The sequence below is a fragment of the Salvelinus alpinus genome, chromosome 4, assembly GCF_045679555.1.
Source record: "Salvelinus alpinus chromosome 4, SLU_Salpinus.1, whole genome shotgun sequence".
NCBI classification, from domain to species: domain Eukaryota; kingdom Metazoa; phylum Chordata; class Actinopteri; order Salmoniformes; family Salmonidae; genus Salvelinus; species Salvelinus alpinus.
This window is the reverse complement of record NC_092089.1, coordinates 103,003,768-103,024,961: the sequence shown is the minus strand read 5'-3', so window position 1 is coordinate 103,024,961 and position 21,194 is coordinate 103,003,768. Positions and strand designations below refer to the sequence as shown.

Below are 21,194 nucleotides of genomic sequence, written 5' to 3'. Positions count from 1 at the left end.
CCGAAAGTAAAAGCTGCTAGCATCGGTTAAAAATGGCTAAGTAGCTTGTAGCTGGTAGCTTGTAGCTGGTTAGCTACTGGGGGTTCTTGAATGTGTTCCACAGTTCCAACGGTAAAAGCTGCTAGCATCGGTTAAAAATGGCTAAGTAGCTTGTAGCTGGTAGCTTGTAGCTGGTTAGCTACTGGGGGTTCGTGAATGTGTTCCAAAGATAAAAAATTATAGCGATTCCGTACCACATTGGGTGAGGTAGGTTACCGGAAGGTATAATCGAATTGAAAATCGAAAAGAGATAGAAAAAAAAATAATAAATATATACAAGAAGTACGAAAAAATACAATGTGCACGAGAGCACTAAAAAATACACGTCTACACTGCTACGCCATGTATATGTATGCATGTAAATATAGTACCAGTCAAAAGCTGACACACCTACTCATTCCAGGGTTTTTCTTTATATTGTAGAATAATAGTGAAGACATCAAAACTATGAAATAACACATGGAATCATGTAGTAACCAAAGTGTTAAACAAATCTTAATATATTTTATATTTGAGATTCTTCAAAGTAACCACCCTTTGCCTTGACAGCTTTGCACACTCTTGGAATTCTCTCAACCAGCTTCATGAGATAGTCACCTGGAATACATTTCAATTAACAGGTGTGCCTTGTTAAAAGTTAATTTGTGGACTTTCTTCTTAATGCGTTTGAGCCAACCAGTTGTGTTTTGACAAGGTAGTGGTGGTATACAGAAGATGGCCCTATTTGGTAAAAAACCAAGTCCATATTACGGCAAGAACAACTCAAATAAGCAAAGAGAAACGACAGTCCATCATTACTTTAAGACATGATGGTCAGTCAATCCGGAAAATGTAAAGAACCTTGAAAGTTCCTTCAAGTGCAGTCGCAAAAACCATCAAGCGCTATGATGAAACTGGCTCTCATGAAGACCGCCACAGAAAAGGAAGACCCAGAGTTACCTCTCCTGCAGAGGATAAGTTTATTAGAGTTAGCAGCCTCAGAAATTGCATCCCAAATAAATGCTTCACAGAGTTGAAGTAACAGACACATCTCAACATCAACTGTTCAGAGGAGACTGCGTGAATCAGGCCTTCATGGTTGAATTTAATGATTTTTTTGTAAAGCAGCCACTACTACAGGACACCAATAAGAAGAAGAGACTTGTTTGGTCCAAGAAACATGAGCAATGGACATTAGACTGGTGGAAATCTGTCCTTTGGTTTGATGAGTCCAAATTTGATATTTTTGGTTCCAACCGCCTTGTCTTTGTGAGACACAGAGTAGGTGAACGGATGAACTCCGCATGTGTGGTTCCCACCGTGAAGCATGGAGGAGGTGATGGTGCTCTGCTGGTGACACTGTCGGTAATCTATTTAAAATTCAAGGCACAGTTAACCAGCATGGCTACCACAGCATTCTGCAGCAATAGGCCATCCCATCTGGTTTGCGCTTAGTGGGACGATCATTTGATTTTCAATAGGACAATGACCCAACACACCTCCAGGCTGTATAAGGGCTATCTGACCAAGAAGGAGAGTGATGGAGTGCAGCATCAGATGACCTGGCCTCCACAATCACCTGACCTCCAGCCAATTGAGATGGTTTGGGATGAGTTGGACCGCAGAGTGAAGGAAAAGCAGCAAACAAGTGCTCAGCATATGTGGGAACTCCTTCAAGACTGTTGGAAAAGCAATCCTAATGAAGTTGGTTATCAAGGCAAAGAGTGGCTAATTTGAAGAATCTAATATATACTTTTTTTTGGTTACTACATGATTCCATATGTGTTATTTCATAGTTTCATGTCTTCACCATTATTCTACAATGTAGAAAACAGTAAAAATAAAGAAAAACCTTGAATGAGTAGGAGCGTCTAAATTTTGACTGGTACATATACACACATCGAACTCGGAAAGTGTTCAGACCCCTTCCCTTTTTCCACATTTTGTTACCATACAACCTTAAACATTCAAACAAAAAATAATAATCTGTAATCAAATCTACACACAATACCCCATAATGACAAAACAAAAACTGGTTTGAATTTTTGGAAATGGATAAAAAAAAAAGTTAAATATCACATTTACATACAGTGGGGAGAACAAGTATTTGATACACTGCCGATTTTGCAGGTTTTCCTACTTACAAAGCATGTAGAGGTCTGTAATTTTTATCATAGTTACACTTCAACTGTGAGAGACGGAATCTAAAACAAAAATCCAGAAAATCACATTGTATGATTTTTAAGTAATTAATTTGCATTTTATTGCATGACATAAGTATTTGATCACCTACCAACCAGTAAGAATTCCGGCTCTCACAGACCTGTTCGTTTTTCTTTAAGAAGCCCTCCTGTTCTCCACTCATTACCTGTATTAACTGCACCTGTTTGAACTCGTTACCTGTATAAAAGACACCTGTCCACACACTCAATCAAACAGACTCAAACCTCTCCACAATGGCCAAGACCAGAGAGCTGTGTAAGGACATCAGGGATAAAATTGTAGACCTGCACAAGGCTAGGATGGACTACAGGACAATAGGCAAGCAGCTTGGTGAGAAGGCAACAACTGTTGGCGCAATTATTAGAAAATGGAAGAAGTTTAAGATGACGGTCAATCGCCCTTGGTCTGGGGCTCCATGCAAGATCTCACCTCGTGGGGCATCAATGATCATGAGGAAGGTGAGGGATCAACCCAGAACTACACGGCAGGACCTGGTCAATGACCTGAAGAGAGCTGGGACCACAGTCTCAAAGAAAACCATTAGTAACACACTACGCCGTCATGGATTAAAATCCTGCAGCACACGCAAGGTCCCCCTGCTCAAGCCAGCGCATGTCCAGGCCCTTCTGAAGTTTGCCAATGACCCTCTGGATGATCCAGAGGAGGAATGGGAGAAGGTCATGTGGTCTGATGAGACAAAAATATAGCTTTTTGGTCTAAACTCCACTCGCCGTGTTTGGAGGAAGAAGAAGGATGAGTACAACCCCAAGAACACCATCTCAACCGTGAAGCATGGAGGTGGAAACATCATTCTTTGGGGATGCTTTTCTGCAAAGGGGACAGGGCGACTGCACCGTATTGAGGGGAGGATGGATGGGGCCATGTATCGCGAGATCTTGGCCAACAACCTCCTTCCCTCAGTAAGAGCATTGAAGATGGGTCGTGGCTGGGTCTTCCAGCATGACAACGACCCAAAACACACAGCCAGGGCAACTAAGGAGTGGCTCCGTAAGAAGCATCTCAAGGTCCTGGAGTGGCCTAGCCAGTCTCCAGACCTGAACCCAATAGAAAATCTTTGGAGGGAGCTGAAAGTCCGTATTGCCCAGCGACAGCCCCCAAACCTGAAGGATCTGGAGAAGGTCTGTATGGAGGAGTGGGCCAAAATCCCTGCTGCAGTGTGTGCAAACCTGGTCAAGAACTACAGGAAATGTATGATCTCTGTAATTGCAAACAAAGGTTTCTGTACCAAATATTAAGTTCTGCTTTTCTGATGTATCAAATACTTATTTCATGCAATAAAATGCAAATTAATTACTTAAAAATCATAGAATGTGATTTTCTGGATATTTGTTTTAGATTCTGTCTCTCACAGTTGAAGTGTACCTATGATAAAAATTACAGACCTCTACATGCTTTGTAAGTAGGAAAACCTGCAAAATCGGCAGTGTATCAAATACTTGTTCTCCCCACTGTAGGTATTCAGACTCTTTACTCAGTACTTTGTTGAAGCACTTTTGGCAGCGATTAAAGCCTCGAGTCTTCTTGGGTATGACGCTACAAGCTCGGCACACCTGTATTTGAGGAGATTCTCCCATTCTTCTCTGCAGATTCTCTCAATCTCTGTCAGGTTGGATGGGGAGTGTCGCTGCACAGCTATTTTCAGATCTCTCCAGAGATGTTCGATCGGGTTCAAGTCCGGGCTCTGGCTGGGCCACTCAAGGACATTCAAAGACTTGTCCGGAAGCCACTCCTGCGTTGTCTTGGCTGTGTGCTTAGGTTTGTTGTCCTGTTGGAAGGTGAACATTTGCCCCAGTCTGAGGTCCTGAGCAGATTTTCATCAAGGATCTCTCTGTACTTTGCGCCGTTCATCTTTCCCTCGATCCTGACTAGTCTCCCAGTCCCTGCTGCTGAAAAACATCCCCACAGCATGATGCTGCCACCACCATGCTTCACCTTAGGGATGGTGCCAGGTTTCCTTCAGACACTTGGCATTCAGGCCAAAGAGTTCAATCTTGGTTTCATCAGACCAGAGATTCTTGTTCCTCATGGTCAGAGTCCTTTAGGTGCTTTTTGGCAAACTACAAGCAGGCTGTCATGTGCCTTTTACTGAGGAGTGGCTTCTGTCTGGCCACTCTACTATAAAGTCCTGATTGGTGGAGTGCTGCTGAGATGGGAGAACCTACCAGAAGGACAACCATCTCCACTGAGGAACTCTGGAGCTCTGTGAGAGTGACCATCAGGTTCTTGGTCACCTCCCTGACCAAGGCCCTTCTCCCCCGATTGCTCAGTTTGGCCGAGCGACCATGTGACGTAGAAGTAAGGAATGTTTTTTTAATGTACTTTCCGAATGCACTGTATGTATGTGTGTATATAGACACCCCTTAAAATTGGCTATTTCAGCCACACCCATTGCTGACAGGTATATAAAATCGAGCACACCGCCATGCAATCTCCAAAGATATGTGGACGCCTAATCGGTTGAGGGCTGGGTTCTGTGCAGGCCAAGCAAGTTCTTTCACACCAAACTCGACAAACCATATCTGTACAGACCTTGCTTTGTGCACGGGCATTGTCTTGCTGAAACAGGAAAGGTCCTTCCCCAAACTGTTGCCACAAAGTTGGAAGCACAGAATCGTCTAGAATGTAGCATTAATATTTCCCCTCACTGGAGCTAAGAGGCCCGAACCATGAAAAACAGCCCCAGACCATTATTCCTCCTCCACCAAACTTTACAGTTGGCACTATACATTGGGACAGGTAGCATCCGCCAAACCCAGATTCATCTGTCAGACGGTGAAGTGTGATTCATCACTCTAGAGAACACGTTTCCACTGCTCCAGAGTCCAATGGCGTTGAGCTTTACACCACTCCAGCCGACGCTTGGCATTACGCATGGTGATCTTAGGCTTGTGTGCGGCTGCTCGGCCATGGAAACCCATTTCACGAAGCTCCCGACTAACATTTCTTGTGCTGACGTTTCTTCCAGAGGCAGTTCGGAACTCGGTAGTGAGTGTTGCAACCGAGGACAGACGATTTTTATGTGCTACGTGCTTCAGCACTCTGCGGTCCCGTTCTGTGAGCATGTGTGGCCTACCACTTCATGGCTGAGCCGTTGTTGCTCCTAGACGTTTCCACTTCACAATAACATCACTTACAGTTGACCAGGGAAGCTCTAGCAGGGCAGAAATTTGACAAACGGAAAGGTAGCATCCTATGACGGTGCCACGTTGAAAGTCACTGAGCTCTACAGTAAGGCCATTCTACTGCCAATGTTTGTCTATGGAGATTGCATCACTGTGTGCTTGATTTTATACACCTGTCAGCAACAGGTGTGGTAGAAATAGCCGAACCCACTAATTTGAAGGGGTGTCCACATACTTTTTTATATATAATGTATTATAATCTCATCTTTGTATCTCAAAACCATTGTAATGTGGTTAACCTTAAATCTAAATGAAAATTGGAAAAGGCTACACCTAATTTTTAAAAATGTATTTAACATTTATTTAAATAGGCAAGTCAGTTAAGAACAAATTCTTATTTACAATGACGGCCTACCAAAAGGCAAATGACCTCCTGCGGGGACGGGGGCTGGGATTAAACATAAAAATATAGAACAAAACACAAGAGAGACAACACAACATAAAGAGAGACCTAAGACAACAACACAGCATGGTATCAACACATGACAACACAGCATGGCAGCAACACATGACAACACAGCATGGCAGCAACACATGACAACACAGCATGGTAGCAACACATGACAATACAACATGGTAGCAACACATGACAACACAGCATGGTAGCAACACATGACAATACAACATGGTAGCAACACATGACAACACAGCATGGTAGCAACACATGACAACACAGCATGGTAGCAAGTAGCACCACAACACAACATAAAGAGAGACCTAAGACAACAACATAGCATGGTATCAACACATGAAAACACAGCATGGTAGCAACACATGAAAACACAGCATGGTAGCAACACATGAAAACACAGCATGATAGCAACACAACATGGCAGCAGCACAAAACAGGGTACAAACATTATTGTTCACAGACAACAGCACAAAGGGCAAGAAGGTAGAGACAACAATACATCACACAAAGCAGCCACAACTCTCAGTAAGAGTGTCCATGATTGAGTCTTTGAATGAAGAGATTGAGATAAAACTGTCCAGTTTGAGTGTTTGTTGCAGCTCGTTCCAGTCGCTAGCTGCAGCGAACTGAAAAGACGAGCGACCCAGGGATGTGTGTGCTTTGGGGACCTTTAACAGAATGTGACTGGCAGAACGGGTGTTGTATGTGGAGGATGAGGGCTGCAGTAGGTATCTCAGAGAGGGGGGAGTGAACGGGTGTTGTATGGGGAGGATGAGGGCTGCAGTAGGTATCTCAGAGAGGGGGGAGTGAACGGGTGTTGTATGGGGAGGATGAGGGCTGCAGTAGATATCTCAGAGAGGGGGGAGTGAACGGGTGTTGTATGGGGAGGATGAGGGCTGCAGTAGGTATCTCAGAGAGGGGGGAGTGAACGGGTGTTGTATGGGGAGGATGAGGGCTGCAGTAGATATCTCAGAGAGGGGGGAGTGAACGGGTGTTGTATGGGGAGGATGAGGGCTGCAGTAGATATCTCAGAGAGGGGGGAGTGAACGGGTGTTGTATGGGGAGGATGAGGGCTGCAGTAGATATCTCAGAGAGGGGGGAGTGAACGGGTGTTGTATGGGGAGGATGAGGGCTGCAGTAGATATCTCAGAGAGGGGGGAGTGAACGGGTGTTGTATGTGGAGGATGAGGGCTGCAGTAGATATCTCAGAGAGGGGGGAGTGAACGGGTGTTGTATGGGGAGGATGAGGGCTGCAGTAGATATCTCAGAGAGGGGGGAGTGAACGGGTGTTGTATGGGGAGGATGAGGGCTGCAGTAGGTATCTCAGAGAGGGGGGAGTGAACGGGTGTTGTATGGGGAGGATGAGGGCTGCAGTAGATATCTCAGAGAGGGGGGAGTGAACGGGTGTTGTATGGGGAGGATGAGGGCTGCAGTAGATATCTCAGAGAGGGGGGAGTGAACGGGTGTTGTATGTGGAGGATGAGGGCTGCAGTAGATATCTCAGATAGGGGGGAGTGTACGGGTGTTGTATGGGGAGGATGAGGGCTGCAGTAGATATCTCAGAGAGGGGGGAGTGAACGGGTGTTGTATGTGGAGGATGAGGGCTGCAGTAGGTATCTCAGAGAGGGGGGAGTGAACGGGTGTTGTATGGGGAGGATGAGGGCTGCAGTAGATATCTCAGAGAGGGGGGAGTGAACGGGTGTTGTATGGGGAGGATGAGGGCTGCAGTAGATATCTCAGAGAGGGGGGAGTGAACGGGTGTTGTATGGGGAGGATGAGGGCTGCAGTAGATATCTCAGAGAGGGGGGAGTGAACGGGTGTTGTATGTGGAGGATGAGGGCTGCAGTAGATATCTCAGAGAGGGGGGAGTGAGGCCTAAGAGGGTTTTATAAATAAGCATCAACCAGTGGGTCTTCGAACAGGTATACAGAGATGACCAGTTTACAGAGGAGTATAGAGTGCAGTGATGTGTTCTATAGGGAACATTGGTGGCAAATCTGATGGCCGAATGGTAAAGAACATCTAGCTGCTCGAGAGCAACCTAACGTGCCGATCTATAAATGATGTCTCCGTAATCTAGCATGGGTAGGAGGGTCATCTGAATCAGGGTGAGTTTGTCAGCTGGGGTGAAAGAGGAGCGATTACGATAGAGGAAACCGACAAAATGAGCGGTGCGCCGTTAGCGACGATGCTAATGAAAAGTATTCTAGTAGATGATAAGGCTTTCCCAAAAACCTTCGTAGCCTCGCAGAATGAGATCATGATTATTTTAAAATCAACTCTACCATCACGTGCGCTACAAAAACACCACTTAAACAGCCTCTTGCTAGGTGCACACTGGAATTAAAGGGTTACTACACACAAAAAATGTACATTTCTCAATTTTCCCAGACCGCAAAAGTTGTCTCCTGATTTGGTTTAAGCACGGTTGTGGACTTATCCAATTGAGTTGTTTTTCAATTAAAGTGAGAGCAAAAACTGAGGAAAACAGACACCTGGAAAAACAAAAAACGGAGAAAACTGAATTTCGGGAAAAAACGAAAGCATTTCTGAATTGTATAGAGCCCTACGTACCCGCACCACGCTGAAGTCCAGCTTGGTCTCCTGAGCACACCGAAGGATCAGCTGGAAGCAGCTCTTGCTCTGATTGGTCATCCCGTTGTCATAGTAGCTATCCAGGACTCGCTGCTGCTCCAGTGTGAACACAGACCGCAGGTTCATCTGACAGAAACATGTAATTGGTCAATAAACTAGCCAATGAAGACGACATTGAGTTCACTAATCATATCAAATTTTATTGGTCACATACACATGGTTAACAGATGTTATTGGTCACATACACATGGTTAACAGATGTTATTGGTCACATACACATGGTTAGCAGATGTTATTGGTCACATCCACATGGTTAGCAGATGTTAATGCGAGTGTAGCGAAATGATTGTGCTTCTAGTTCAGACCATGCAGTAATATCTAACAAGTAATATCTAACAACTAATCTAACAAATTCACAACAACTACCTTATACACACAATGTAAAGGGATGAACAAGAATATGTACATAAAGATATATGGATGAGCGATGGCCATGTGGCATAGGCAAGATGCTGTAGATGGTGTAGAGTACAGTATATACATATGAGATGAGTAATGTAGAGTATGTAAACATTATTAAAGAGGTGTAATTTAAAGTGACTAATGATATGCATAGGCAAGATGCTGTAGATGGTGTAGAGTACAGTATTTACATATGAGATGAGTAATGTAGAGTATGTAAACATTATTAAAGTCTGTATGTAGACCTATATACACAGTGGATAAAACATGCTTCCAGTCTGTACCCAGTCTGTATGTAGACCTATATACACAGTGGATAAAACATGCTTCCAGTCTGTATGTAGACCTATATACACAGTGGATAAAACATGCTTCCAGTCTGTATGTAGACCTATATACACAGTGGATAAAACATGCTTCCAGTCTGTATGTAGACCTATATACACAGTGGATAAAACATGCTTCCAGTCTGTATGTAGACCTATATACACAGTGGATAAAACATGCTTCCAGTCTGTATGTAGACCTATATACACAGTGGATAAAACATGCTTCCAGTCTGTATGTAGACCTATATACACAGTGGATAAAACATGCTTCCAGTCTGTATGTAGACCTATATACACAGTGGATAAAACATGCTTCCAGTCTGTACCCAGTCTGTATGTAGACCTATATACACAGTGGATAAAACATGCTTCCAGTCTGTATGTAGACCTATATACACAGTGGATAAAACATGCTTCCAGTCTGTATGTAGACCTATATACACAGTGGATAAAACATGCTTCCAGTCTGTATGTAGACCTATATACACAGTGGATAAAACATGCTTCCAGTCTGTATGTAGACCTATATACACAGTGGATAAAACATGCTTCCAGTCTGTATGTAGACCTATATACACAGTGGATAAAACATGCTTTCAGTCTGTACCCAGTCTGTATGTAGACCTATATACACAGTGGATAAAACATGCTTCCAGTCTGTACCCAGTCTGTATGTAGACCTATATACACAGTGGATAAAACATGCTTCCAGTCTGTATGTAGACCAATATACACAGTGGATAAAACATGCTTCTAGTCTGTATGTAGACCTATATACACAGTGGATAAAACATGCTTCCAGTCTGTATGTAGACCTATATACACAGTGGATAAAACATGCTTCCAGTCTGTATGTAGACCTATATACACAGTGGATAAAACATGCTTCCAGTCTGTATGTAGACCTATATACACAGTGGATAAAACATGCTTCCAGTCTGTACCCAGTCTGTATGTAGACCTATATACACAGTGGATAAAACATGCTTCCAGTCTGTATGTAGACCTATATACACAGTGGATAAAACATGCTTCCAGTCTGTATGTAAACCTATATACACAGTGGATAAAACATGCTTCCAGTCTGTATGTAGACCTATATACACAGTGGATAAAACATGCTTCCAGTCTGTATGTAGACCTATATACACAGTGGATAAAACATGCTTCTAGTCTGTACCCAGTCTGTATGTAGACCTATATACACAGTGGATAAAACATGCTTCCAGTCTGTATGTAGACCTATATACACAGTGGATAAAACATGCTTCCAGTCTGTATGTAGACCTATATACACAGTGGATAAAACATGCTTCCAGTCTGTATGTAGACCTATATACACAGTGGATAAAACATGCTTCCAGTCTGTACCCAGTCTGTATGTAGACCTATATACACAGTGGATAAAACATGCTTCCAGTCTGTACCCAGTCTGTATGTAGACCTATATACACAGTGGATAAAACATGCTTCCAGTCTGTATGTAGACCTATATACACAGTGGATAAAACATGCTTCTAGTCTGTATGTAGACCTATATACACAGTGGATAAAACATGCTTCCAGTCTGTACCCAGTCTGTATGTAGACCTATATACACAGTGGATAAAACATGCTTCCAGTCTGTATGTAGACCTATATACACAGTGGATAAAACATGCTTCTAGTCTGTACCCAGTCTGTATGTAGACCTATATACACAGTGGATAAAACATGGTTCCAGTCTGTATGTAGACCTATATACACAGTGGATAAAACATGCTTCCAGTCTGTACCCAGTCTGTATGTAGACCTATATACACAGTGGATAAAACATGCTTCCAGTCTGTACCCAGTCTGTATGTAGACCTATATACACAGTGGATAAAACATGCTTCCAGTCTGTATGTAGACCTATATACACAGTGGATAAAACATGCTTCCAGTCTGTATGTAGACCTATATACACAGTGGATAAAACATGCTTCCAGTCTGTACCCAGTCTGTATGTAGACCTATATACACAGTGGATAAAACATGCTTCTAGTCTGTATGTAGACCTATATACACAGTGGATAAAACATGCTTCCAGTCTGTATGTAGACCTATATACACAGTGGATAAAACATGCTTCCAGTCTGTACCCAGTCTGTATGTAGACCTATATACACAGTGGATAAAACATGCTTCCAGTCTGTATGTAGACCTATATACACAGTGGATAAAACATGCTTCCAGTCTGTACCCAGTCTGTATGTAGACCTATATACACAGTGGATAAAACATGCTTCCAGTCTGTATGTAGACCTATATACACAGTGGATAAAACATGCTTCCAGTCTGTATGTAGACCTATATACACAGTGGATAAAACATGCTTCCAGTCTGTACCCAGTCTGTATGTAGACCTATATACACAGTGGATAAAACATGCTTCCAGTCTGTACCCAGTCTGTATGTAGACCTATATACACAGTGGATAAAACATGCTTCCAGTCTGTATGTAGACCTATATACACAGTGGATAAAACATGCTTCCAGTCTGTATGTAGACCTATATACACAGTGGATAAAACATGCTTCCAGTCTGTACCCAGTCTGTATGTAGACCTATATACACAGTGGATAAAACATGCTTCCAGTCTGTACCCAGTCTGTATGTAGACCTATATACACAGTGGATAAAACATGCTTCCAGTCTGTATGTAGACCTATATACACAGTGGATAAAACATGCTTCCAGTCTGTATGTAGACCTATATACACAGTGGATAAAACATGCTTCCAGTCTGTACCCAGTCTGTATGTAGACCTATATACACAGTGGATAAAACATGCTTCCAGTCTGTACCCAGTCTGTATGTAGACCTATATACACAGTGGATAAAACATGCTTCCAGTCTGTACCCAGTCTGTATGTAGACCTATATACACAGTGGATAAAACATGCTTCCAGTCTGTATGTAGACCTATATACACAGTGGATAAAACATGCTTCCAGTCTGTATGTAGACCTATATACACAGTGGATAAAACATGCTTCCAGTCTGTACCCAGTCTGTATGTAGACCTATATACACAGTGGATAAAACATGCTTCCAGTCTGTATGTAGACCTATATACACAGTGGATAAAACATGCTTCCAGTCTCTACCCAGTCTGTATGTAGACCTATATACACAGTGGATAAAACATGCTTCCAGTCTGTATGTAGACCTATATACACAGTGGATAAAACATGCTTCCAGTCTGTACCCAGTCTGTATGTATACCTATATACACAGTGGATAAAACATGCTTCCAGTCTGTACCCAGTCTGTATGTAGACCTATATACACAGTGGATAAAACATGCTTCCAGTCTGTACCCAGTCTGTATGTAGACCTATATACACAGTGGATAAAACATGCTTCCAGTCTGTATGTAGACCTATATACACAGTGGATAAAACATGCTTCCAGTCTGTACCCAGTCTGTATGTAGACCTATATACACAGTGGATAAAACATGCTTCCAGTCTGTATGTAGACCTATATACACAGTGGATAAAACATGCTTCCAGTCTGTACCCAGTCTGTATGTAGACCTATATACACAGTGGATAAAACATGCTTCCAGTCTGTATGTAGACCTATATACACAGTGGATAAAACATGCTTCCAGTCTGTACCCAGTCTGTATGTAGACCTATATACACAGTGGATAAAACATGCTTCCAGTCTGTATGTAGACCTATATACACAGTGGATAAAACATGCTTCCAGTCTGTACCCAGTCTGTATGTAGACCTATATACACAGTGGATAAAACATGCTTCCAGTCTGTACCCAGTCTGTATGTAGACCTATATACACAGTGGATAAAACATGCTTCCAGTCTGTACCCAGTCTGTATGTAGACCTATATACACAGTGGATAAAACATGCTTCCAGTCTGTATGTAGACCTATATACACAGTGGATAAAACATGCTTCTAGTCTGTATGTAGACCTATATACACAGTGGATAAAACATGCTTCCAGTCTGTATGTAGACCTATATACACAGTGGATAAAACATGCTTCCAGTCTGTACCCAGTCTGTATGTAGACCTATATACACAGTGGATAAAACATGCTTCCAGTCTGTATGTAGACCTATATACACAGTGGATAAAACATGCTTCCAGTCTGTATGTAGACCTATATACACAGTGGATAAAACATGCTTCCAGTCTGTATGTAGACCTATATACACAGTGGATAAAACATGCTTCCAGTCTGTATGTAGACCTATATACACAGTGGATAAAACATGCTTCCAGTCTGTATGTAGACCTATATACACAGTGGATAAAACATGCTTCCAGTCTGTATGTAGACCTATATACACAGTGGATAAAACATGCTTCCAGTCTGTATGTAGACCTATATACACAGTGGATAAAACATGCTTCCAGTCTGTATGTAGACCTATATACACAGTGGATAAAACATGCTTCCAGTCTGTATGTAGACCTATATACACAGTGGATAAAACATGCTTCCAGTCTGTATGTAGACCTATATACACAGTGGATAAAACATGCTTCCAGTCTGTATGTAGACCTATATACACAGTGGATAAAACATGCTTCCAGTCTGTACCCAGTCTGTATGTAGACCTATATACACAGTGGATAAAACATGCTTCCAGTCTGTACCCAGTCTGTATGTAGACCTATATACACAGTGGATAAAACATGCTTCCAGTCTGTATGTAGACCTATATACACAGTGGATAAAACATGCTTCCAGTCTGTATGTAGACCTATATACACAGTGGATAAAACATGCTTCCAGTCTGTATGTAGACCTATATACACAGTGGATAAAACATGCTTCCAGTCTGTATGTAGACCTATATACACAGTGGATAAAACATGCTTCCAGTCTGTATGTAGACCTATATACACAGTGGATAAAACATGCTTCCAGTCTGTATGTAGACCTATATACACAGTGGATAAAACATGCTTCCAGTCTGTACCCAGTCTGTATGTAGACCTATATACACAGTGGATAAAACATGCTTCCAGTCTGTATGTAGACCTATATACACAGTGGATAAAACATGCTTCCAGTCTGTATGTAGACCTATATACACAGTGGATAAAACATGCTTCCAGTCTGTATGTAGACCTATATACACAGTGGATAAAACATGCTTCCAGTCTGTATGTAGACCTATATACACAGTGGATAAAACATGCTTCCAGTCTGTACCCAGTCTGTATGTAGACCTATATACACAGTGGATAAAACATGCTTCCAGTCTGTACCCAGTCTGTATGTAGACCTATATACACAGTGGATAAAACATGCTTCCAGTCTGTACCCAGTCATATCTTTCACCTGGATTCACCTGGTCAGTCCATGTCAAGGAAAGAGCAGGTGTTCCTAATGTTTTGTACAGTCAGTGTATTATAACACACATGAACCCAGTGTATGTAATAGGAACATTAGAATATTAAGGCCTGTAGTCCAGGTGGTGGTTTCTCTACTTACTGTCTGCAGGCCTCGTTTCTCCTGCCATTCCTCCATACTGCTCCTACTGCAGGGGGGCAGATCAGCCATACAGCAGAACCACGAGCAGGGCCGGGCCGGGGTGAGGTCTAGGAAGCAGGGCCGGGCCGGGGTGAGGTCTAGGCAGCAGGGCCGGAGTGAGGTCTAGGAAGCAGGGCCGGGCCGGAGTGAGGTCTAGGAAGCAGGGCCGGGCCGGGGTGAGGTCTAGGAAGCAGGGCCGGGCCGGGGTGAGGTCTAGGAAGCAGGGCCGGGGTGAGGTCTAGGAAGCAGGGCCGGGTTGAGGTCTAGGAAGCAGGGCCGGGGTGAGGTCTAGGAAGCAGGGCCGGGGTGAGGTCTAGGAAGCAGGGCCGGGCCGGAGTGAGCTCTAGGAAGCAGGGCCGGGCCGGGTGAGGTCTAGGCAGCAGGGCCGGGGTGAGGTCTAGGCAGCAGGGCCGGGGTGAGGTCTAGGAAGCAGGGCCGGGCCGGGGTGAGGTCTAGGAAGCAGGGCCGGGCCAGGTGAGGTCTAGGAAGCAGGGCCGGGCCAGGTGAGGTCTAGGCAGCAGGGCCGGGGTGAGGTCTAGGCAGCAGGGCCGGGGTGAGGTCTAGGCAGCAGGGCCGGGGTGAGGTCTAGGCAGCAGGGCCGGGGTGAGGTCTAGGCAGCAGGGCCGGGGTGAGGTCTAGGCAGCAGGGCCAGATAGGCCTACGGCCAGGCAGCAGATACTGTCTGTCCGGGGGTTATGGTGGTCTAGCTGGTCATGCTAGCTCAGTCTCCTGGGCTGCAGGGTGCAGGGGCTGAGACATGGTGCGGTGTCTTTGTCTCCCTGAGGTGCTGCAAGACACGAGAGTGTCATCAGTTAGAGTGGAATCAATGGAAACTTTATTAACCAGAAGATCTCATTTCAGCTTTTCCATAATAGACTGCTTTATATGTTTATATTTAGAGTTGTCATATAATTTTTATAACATCACACTTATTCTATGGTGGTGTGTTTTAATCATAGAGAATGATACAGGACTCGTCTTTTATCTGTCCCATTACAGCGTCTGTGTGGGCATGGGCAGCACCATTAAGGCCATCTCCATTTTGAAGTGGTACATTTCCTGCTTCTACGACTTCTATGAGTTGGTAATCAAACTGAAAGGGTGCATACTGCCCCCTGGAGGGTGTTGTCTGAACAGGTATAAAGACAAGGTTGGTGGTTTACTGTCCCCTGGAGGGTGTTGTCTGAACAGGTATAAAGCCAAGGTTGGCAATTTACTGTCACTTGCAGTTATGGAATGTTTGCTCACAAGTATATTTCATTGGCTGATCCCTCCCAATGACATGGTTGGAATTATGTGATCCTTCCTTAACCAATAGGAAGTCCCACCCAGTTGACTACTTCAAAGTGGTGAAAGTCATCAATGGCACTGCCCATGTTAAAACTGTCTTTTAGGCACTAGTGATCACTATGGTTTTAATAGACTGGAAGAGAGTTGTCACTTGACCATCACATGAAATGTAGTTGGACAGGTAACACACCTGTGGACATTTCATACACTCAGATTATAAAACTATAGTAGTAAAGTAGACCTGGATCAGAGCTAGCTAGATGAGTGGGACCTGGATCAGAGCTAGCTAGTTGAGTGGGACCTGGATCAGAGCTAACTTAGCTAGTTGAGTGGGACCTGGATCAGAGCTAACTTAGCTAGTTGAGTGGGACCTGGACCAGAGCTAACTTAGCTAGTTGAGTGGGACCTGGACCAGAACTAACTTAGCTAGCTGAGTGGGACCTGGATCAGAGCTAACTTAGCTAGTTGAGTGGGACCTGGATCAGAGCTAACTTAGCTAGCTGAGTGGGACCTGGATTAGAGCTAACTTAGCTAGTTGAGTGGGACCTGGACCAGAGCTAACTTAGCTAGCTGAGTGAGACCTGGATCAGAGCTAACTTAGCTAGTTGAGTGAGACCTGGATCAGAGCTAGCTAGATGAGTGGGACCTGGATCAGAGCTAACTTAGCTAGTTGAGTGGGGCCTGGACCAGAGCTAACTTAGCTAGTTGAGTGGGACCTGGACCAGAGCTAACTTAACTAGCTGAGTGGGACCTGGATCAGAGCTAGCTAGTTGAGTTGGACCTGGATCAGAGCTAGCTAGTTGAGTGGGACCTGGATCAGAACTAATTTAGCTAGCTGAGTGGGACCTGGATCAGAGCTAACTTAGCTAGCTGAGTGGGACCTGGATCAGAGCTAACTTAGCTAGTTGAGTGGGACCTGGATCAGAGCTAGCTAGCTGAGTGGGACCTGGATCAGAGCTAGCTAGCTGAGTGGGACCTGGATCAGAGCTAACTTAGCTAGCTGAGTGGGACCTGGATCAGAGCTAACTTAGCTAGTTGTGTGGGACCTGGATCAGAGCTAACTTAGCTAGCTGAGTGGGACCTGGATCAGAGCTAACTTAGCTAGTTGAGTGGGACCTGGATCAGAGCTAACATAGCTAGTTGAGTGGGACCTGGATCAGAGCTAACTTAGCTAGTTGAGTGGGACCTGGATCAGAGCTAGCTAGCTGAGTGGGACCTGGATCAGAGCTAACTTAGCTAGTTGAGTGGGACCTGGATCAGAGCTAACTTAGCTAGTTGAGTGGGACCTGGATCAGAGCTAACTTAGCTAGTTGAGTGGGACCTGGATCAGAGCTAACTTAGCTAGTTGAGTGGGACCTGGATCAGAGCTAACTTAGCTAGTTGAGTGGGACCTGGACCAGAGCTAACTTAGTTAGTTGAGTGGGACCTGGATCAGAGCTAACTTAGCAAGCTGAGTGGGACCTGGACCAGAGCTAACTTAGCTAGCTGAGTGGGACCTGGATCAGAGCTAACTTAGCTAGTTGAGTGGGACCTGGATCAGACCTAATTTAGCTAGTTGAGTGGGACCTGGATCAGACCTAGCTAGTGGACCTGTTCAATCTTTCCTTGGTAGCATGTGAGATGTGAAGGATGTGTCTTGCTAACGTTGCTACTACCAAATCAGCGTATCGGCTATATGGAGCCATGCAACTACTGTAACGCGTTATAACTTGGAGGTTGCAACTCCAAAAAAGTTAGAGAAAACATTGTAGACTCGTTGAAAAGCAATAGTTTGATGATTCTGCTGCTGCTGCTAGCCAGTCTCTTTTAACACAACATCCTTCCCCTCCCGTTTCAGCATTTTGGCAAGCTCAGTGCGCATGGTCACGAATGAAAAAATGGAAACATTGCATAGCAAATTGATGTAGAAAACGCACATCCACCCATTCCGCCACAAGGGCAGAGAGAGGGGAAGAAATAGGATTCCCACACAGAAAGCAGAACGATTTAATTTTCCGACAGACAGTCAACAACCAGCTGAAAGCAACACAACTATAACGCCTAGAGCACGCCATACTAGAAAGACAGGCCATGTCTGCCATACCCAGACCACTGGAGCCGACTAAACTTTTCCTTTAAATCTCTGATTTCTCCTGTTCTAACATGGTCAGTCTCTCAACCCCTGCCTACAGCGAACTGAATCCAGAACTCGTCGAAATCTGTCACAGTGAAGTGTAAAATCAGTTTGGCATGTACCTGTTTTTGTCGTCAAATCAAACGACCGCTCTAATTCAGCAGATTTCTTCAGCAGTCCCCTAGCCAGACAATGAAATCTAAACATCCGATCATCAATTCTAATCATGATCGTGACGTATTCGCAGACAGAAGCCAATTAGATCTTGAAATCAGGGCTGTGACATTCAACCCAGTGATGTCCCGCCCAGCGGTGACTATGTGGGGAGGAGAGAGAGAAAATCTTTATACTGAACAAAAATATAAACGCAACATGTAAAGTGTTGGTCCCATGTTTAATGAACTGAAATAAAATATCCCAGAAATGTTCCCTATGCACAAAAAACGTAATCCTCAAAAAATAAATGACACAAACTTGTTTACATCCCTGTTAGTGAACAAATCCCCATTTGCCAAAATAATCCATCCACTTGCCAAAATAATCCATCCACTTGCCAGATTAAATAGCATGCTCATTACACTGGTGCACCTTGTGCTGGGGACAATAAAAGGCCACTCTAAAATGTGACTCGTTTCAGGAAACTAGGCGTATGTCGCACGTTACTACTTCACAGGAGAGGCATTTGAAAGTAAACATACATTTTAATCAAAATGTGGTTTTGTTTTTGGCAGAAATGCCTTCTGGAACTTGTGAACTTTCATGTGCCTAAATAAGAAACGTATATGCCATCTGTAAATACGAATACAATTGTTAAATTACCAGCCTAGTTGGGTTAGCCACGGAAAAAGTCGGGGAACCTTTCCGCTAGCCATGATTGGCTAATGGATGGGCTGGATATGCTGAGAGATGAGTTCGGATTGGTCTGTCATGTAGCATGCTTCTGTCTATAACATGAGCTGCTCAGTATGTGTAGGTAATCCTTTCTAACAAAGCTTTTTTGAAAGATATCACAAAGAACTGCAACAAAGAAGTTGACCGAGTTTTGAAATTAGTGGAATGCCCGGTGGAAGTATGATGGCTAAGGAGATGGAGAAATTTCTGGCGTTTGATTGCAAATATTATGCAGAGGGAGTCGAAAAGAGAACACCTGTCTCCGGATTACATCTTCAAACTAAGGGCAACCATGGCATCTGTGACCGAGAGGGGAAAGCGTTCATCCATGGGTAAGAGAATCTAGCTAGCTACATTTTCAGATATTGTATGTTTCTAATTTTGTCAAAGTCATTTTCATTGCAAGTTAAAGCATACTGTTAGCTAGCTAGCTAACATTGAACCTAGTTGGTTAAATTTAGTTACCTCCAGATTCATGCATGTATTAACGTTATGAGTTGGGATTATGGTTCATTGTTTAGCTAGCTAGCTAGCTACATGTCTAAACAAAAGACTCCACTATGCAAGAAAACATTTCACTGTGCCATTTACACCTTCTCTATCCTGTGCATGTGACAAAAAAACTTTGATTTTATTTGATATAGTGTGTGTTTACCAGAGACGGTAATGTGAAGAACAACATGACCTGCACCAAAGTCAAATTAGGATATAATGTTAGGCCAACGAGACTGTGTAACGTAAACTCACTCACTTTTGTACATCGCCTTGGTCCGTACAATTGACCTTATTTTAGAGTCCCAAAAACGTAATACTTCCAGATCAACTGTAATATTAATACCAATGTAAAGCACAATTTCTCCCCTTTCCAACAAAATCACTGACATGAGCTCCACGCTGCCCGTTTCTGCATAATTCAACAAGGCAATGAGCTCCGTCGTGTCTTTTTAAAAATGGCTGGTGGGGAAGCGAAACTAATGCGTGATAGTGAGAAGGACAGTTGTCGTGTGGGAAAACTGCTTTTTTTCACTCGATCTGTCCAACTTATCACCTTATCGCCTCTAAAATGTAAATAAAACACTATAAAGAGTTAAAATAATGTGTCATTGCATACCTATTTGAAGGTTTGTGTCGAATTTGAATCGGGTTTTTAGGGCGGTGCTAAAGTGATCTTCAGAAGTAAACAGCGGCTTTGAGAGTCATGATTGCATGCAGTGATGACGCAAAAAATTACTAGGTATCCCCCTTACCCCCGTCACTGTCCATTTCTTGTTTTTAAACGATGAGAGAAGTGCTACACCTGGTGGTGAGAGATTGTAAGACAGAAATAGTAGCTTTATGCGTGCTGTACGTTACGGCATGACACGTCATGATGTAACGGAGGGTCAGTTTTTTCAACTTTTCTCCAATACTATAGAGCCATTACCATGTCAATCAACGCTTGAATAGAAAAGTAGTTCACACCCCAGATATTGAAGTCAACACAGTCGCTACAGTCCCATTAGTTTTCTTTGCAGCCTCGTTTGAATGTCGTGGTTGCGCACATTTGTACGGAATGGGGTGAGCTTACGTTACAAGTTCTCCGATAGAATGCCCTGCTTTTATTTAGTCACACTCACAACCATACTGCCACGCCCTGACCGTAGAGAGCCTTTTTATGTCTCTATTTGATTTGGTCAGGGTGTGATTTGGGTGGGCATTCTATGTTCTTTATTTCTATGATTTGTGTTTCTATGTTTCTATGTTTTAGTATGGTTCTCAATCAGGGACAGCTGTCTTTTTTTCCCACCTGTGATTGTGGGTAGTTATCTTTGTTAATGGCACTATTGTCCTCGTAAGCTTCACGGTCGTTTATTTTGTTTCTTGTTTTGTTGGCGACATTCTAAAAAAAAAAAGGAAATGTACGCTCACCACTCTGCACTTTGGTCCACTTCTTTCGACGGCCGTGACACATAAGTTATTTTCTGTATATAATGATCTTGTTGTGAGTTTATTTTCCTGTAATAATGAAGACAAATTAGCTAAAGTTAAGACGTTGTCAGCTATGATATGGTCATGATTTGAACTGGCTAGCCAGCTAACTTAAAGTTTATACAGCTAACTTAACGTTAGCTAGCT

General features: G+C 43.5%; 1 protein-coding gene across 3 annotated transcripts in view; it reads right to left on the bottom strand.

Annotated features, from left to right (window-relative positions):
* LOC139574872 (highly divergent homeobox-like) overlaps positions 1-18,466 on the bottom strand; it is a 43,807-nt gene extending 25,341 nt beyond the window's left edge. For all 3 annotated transcript variants that reach the window (XM_071399841.1, XM_071399842.1, XM_071399843.1), the window contains exons 1-3: positions 18,311-18,466; positions 14,747-15,572; positions 8,431-8,577 (exon numbers count right to left, since the gene is read on the bottom strand). In XM_071399841.1, the coding sequence (XP_071255942.1) occupies positions 8,431-8,577; positions 14,747-14,815 (216 nt within the window). In that variant the 5' untranslated portion in view covers positions 14,816-15,572; positions 18,311-18,466. The remainder of the gene's footprint in view (positions 1-8,430; positions 8,578-14,746; positions 15,573-18,310) is intronic.
* Positions 18,467-21,194: the final 2,728 nt, after the last annotated feature.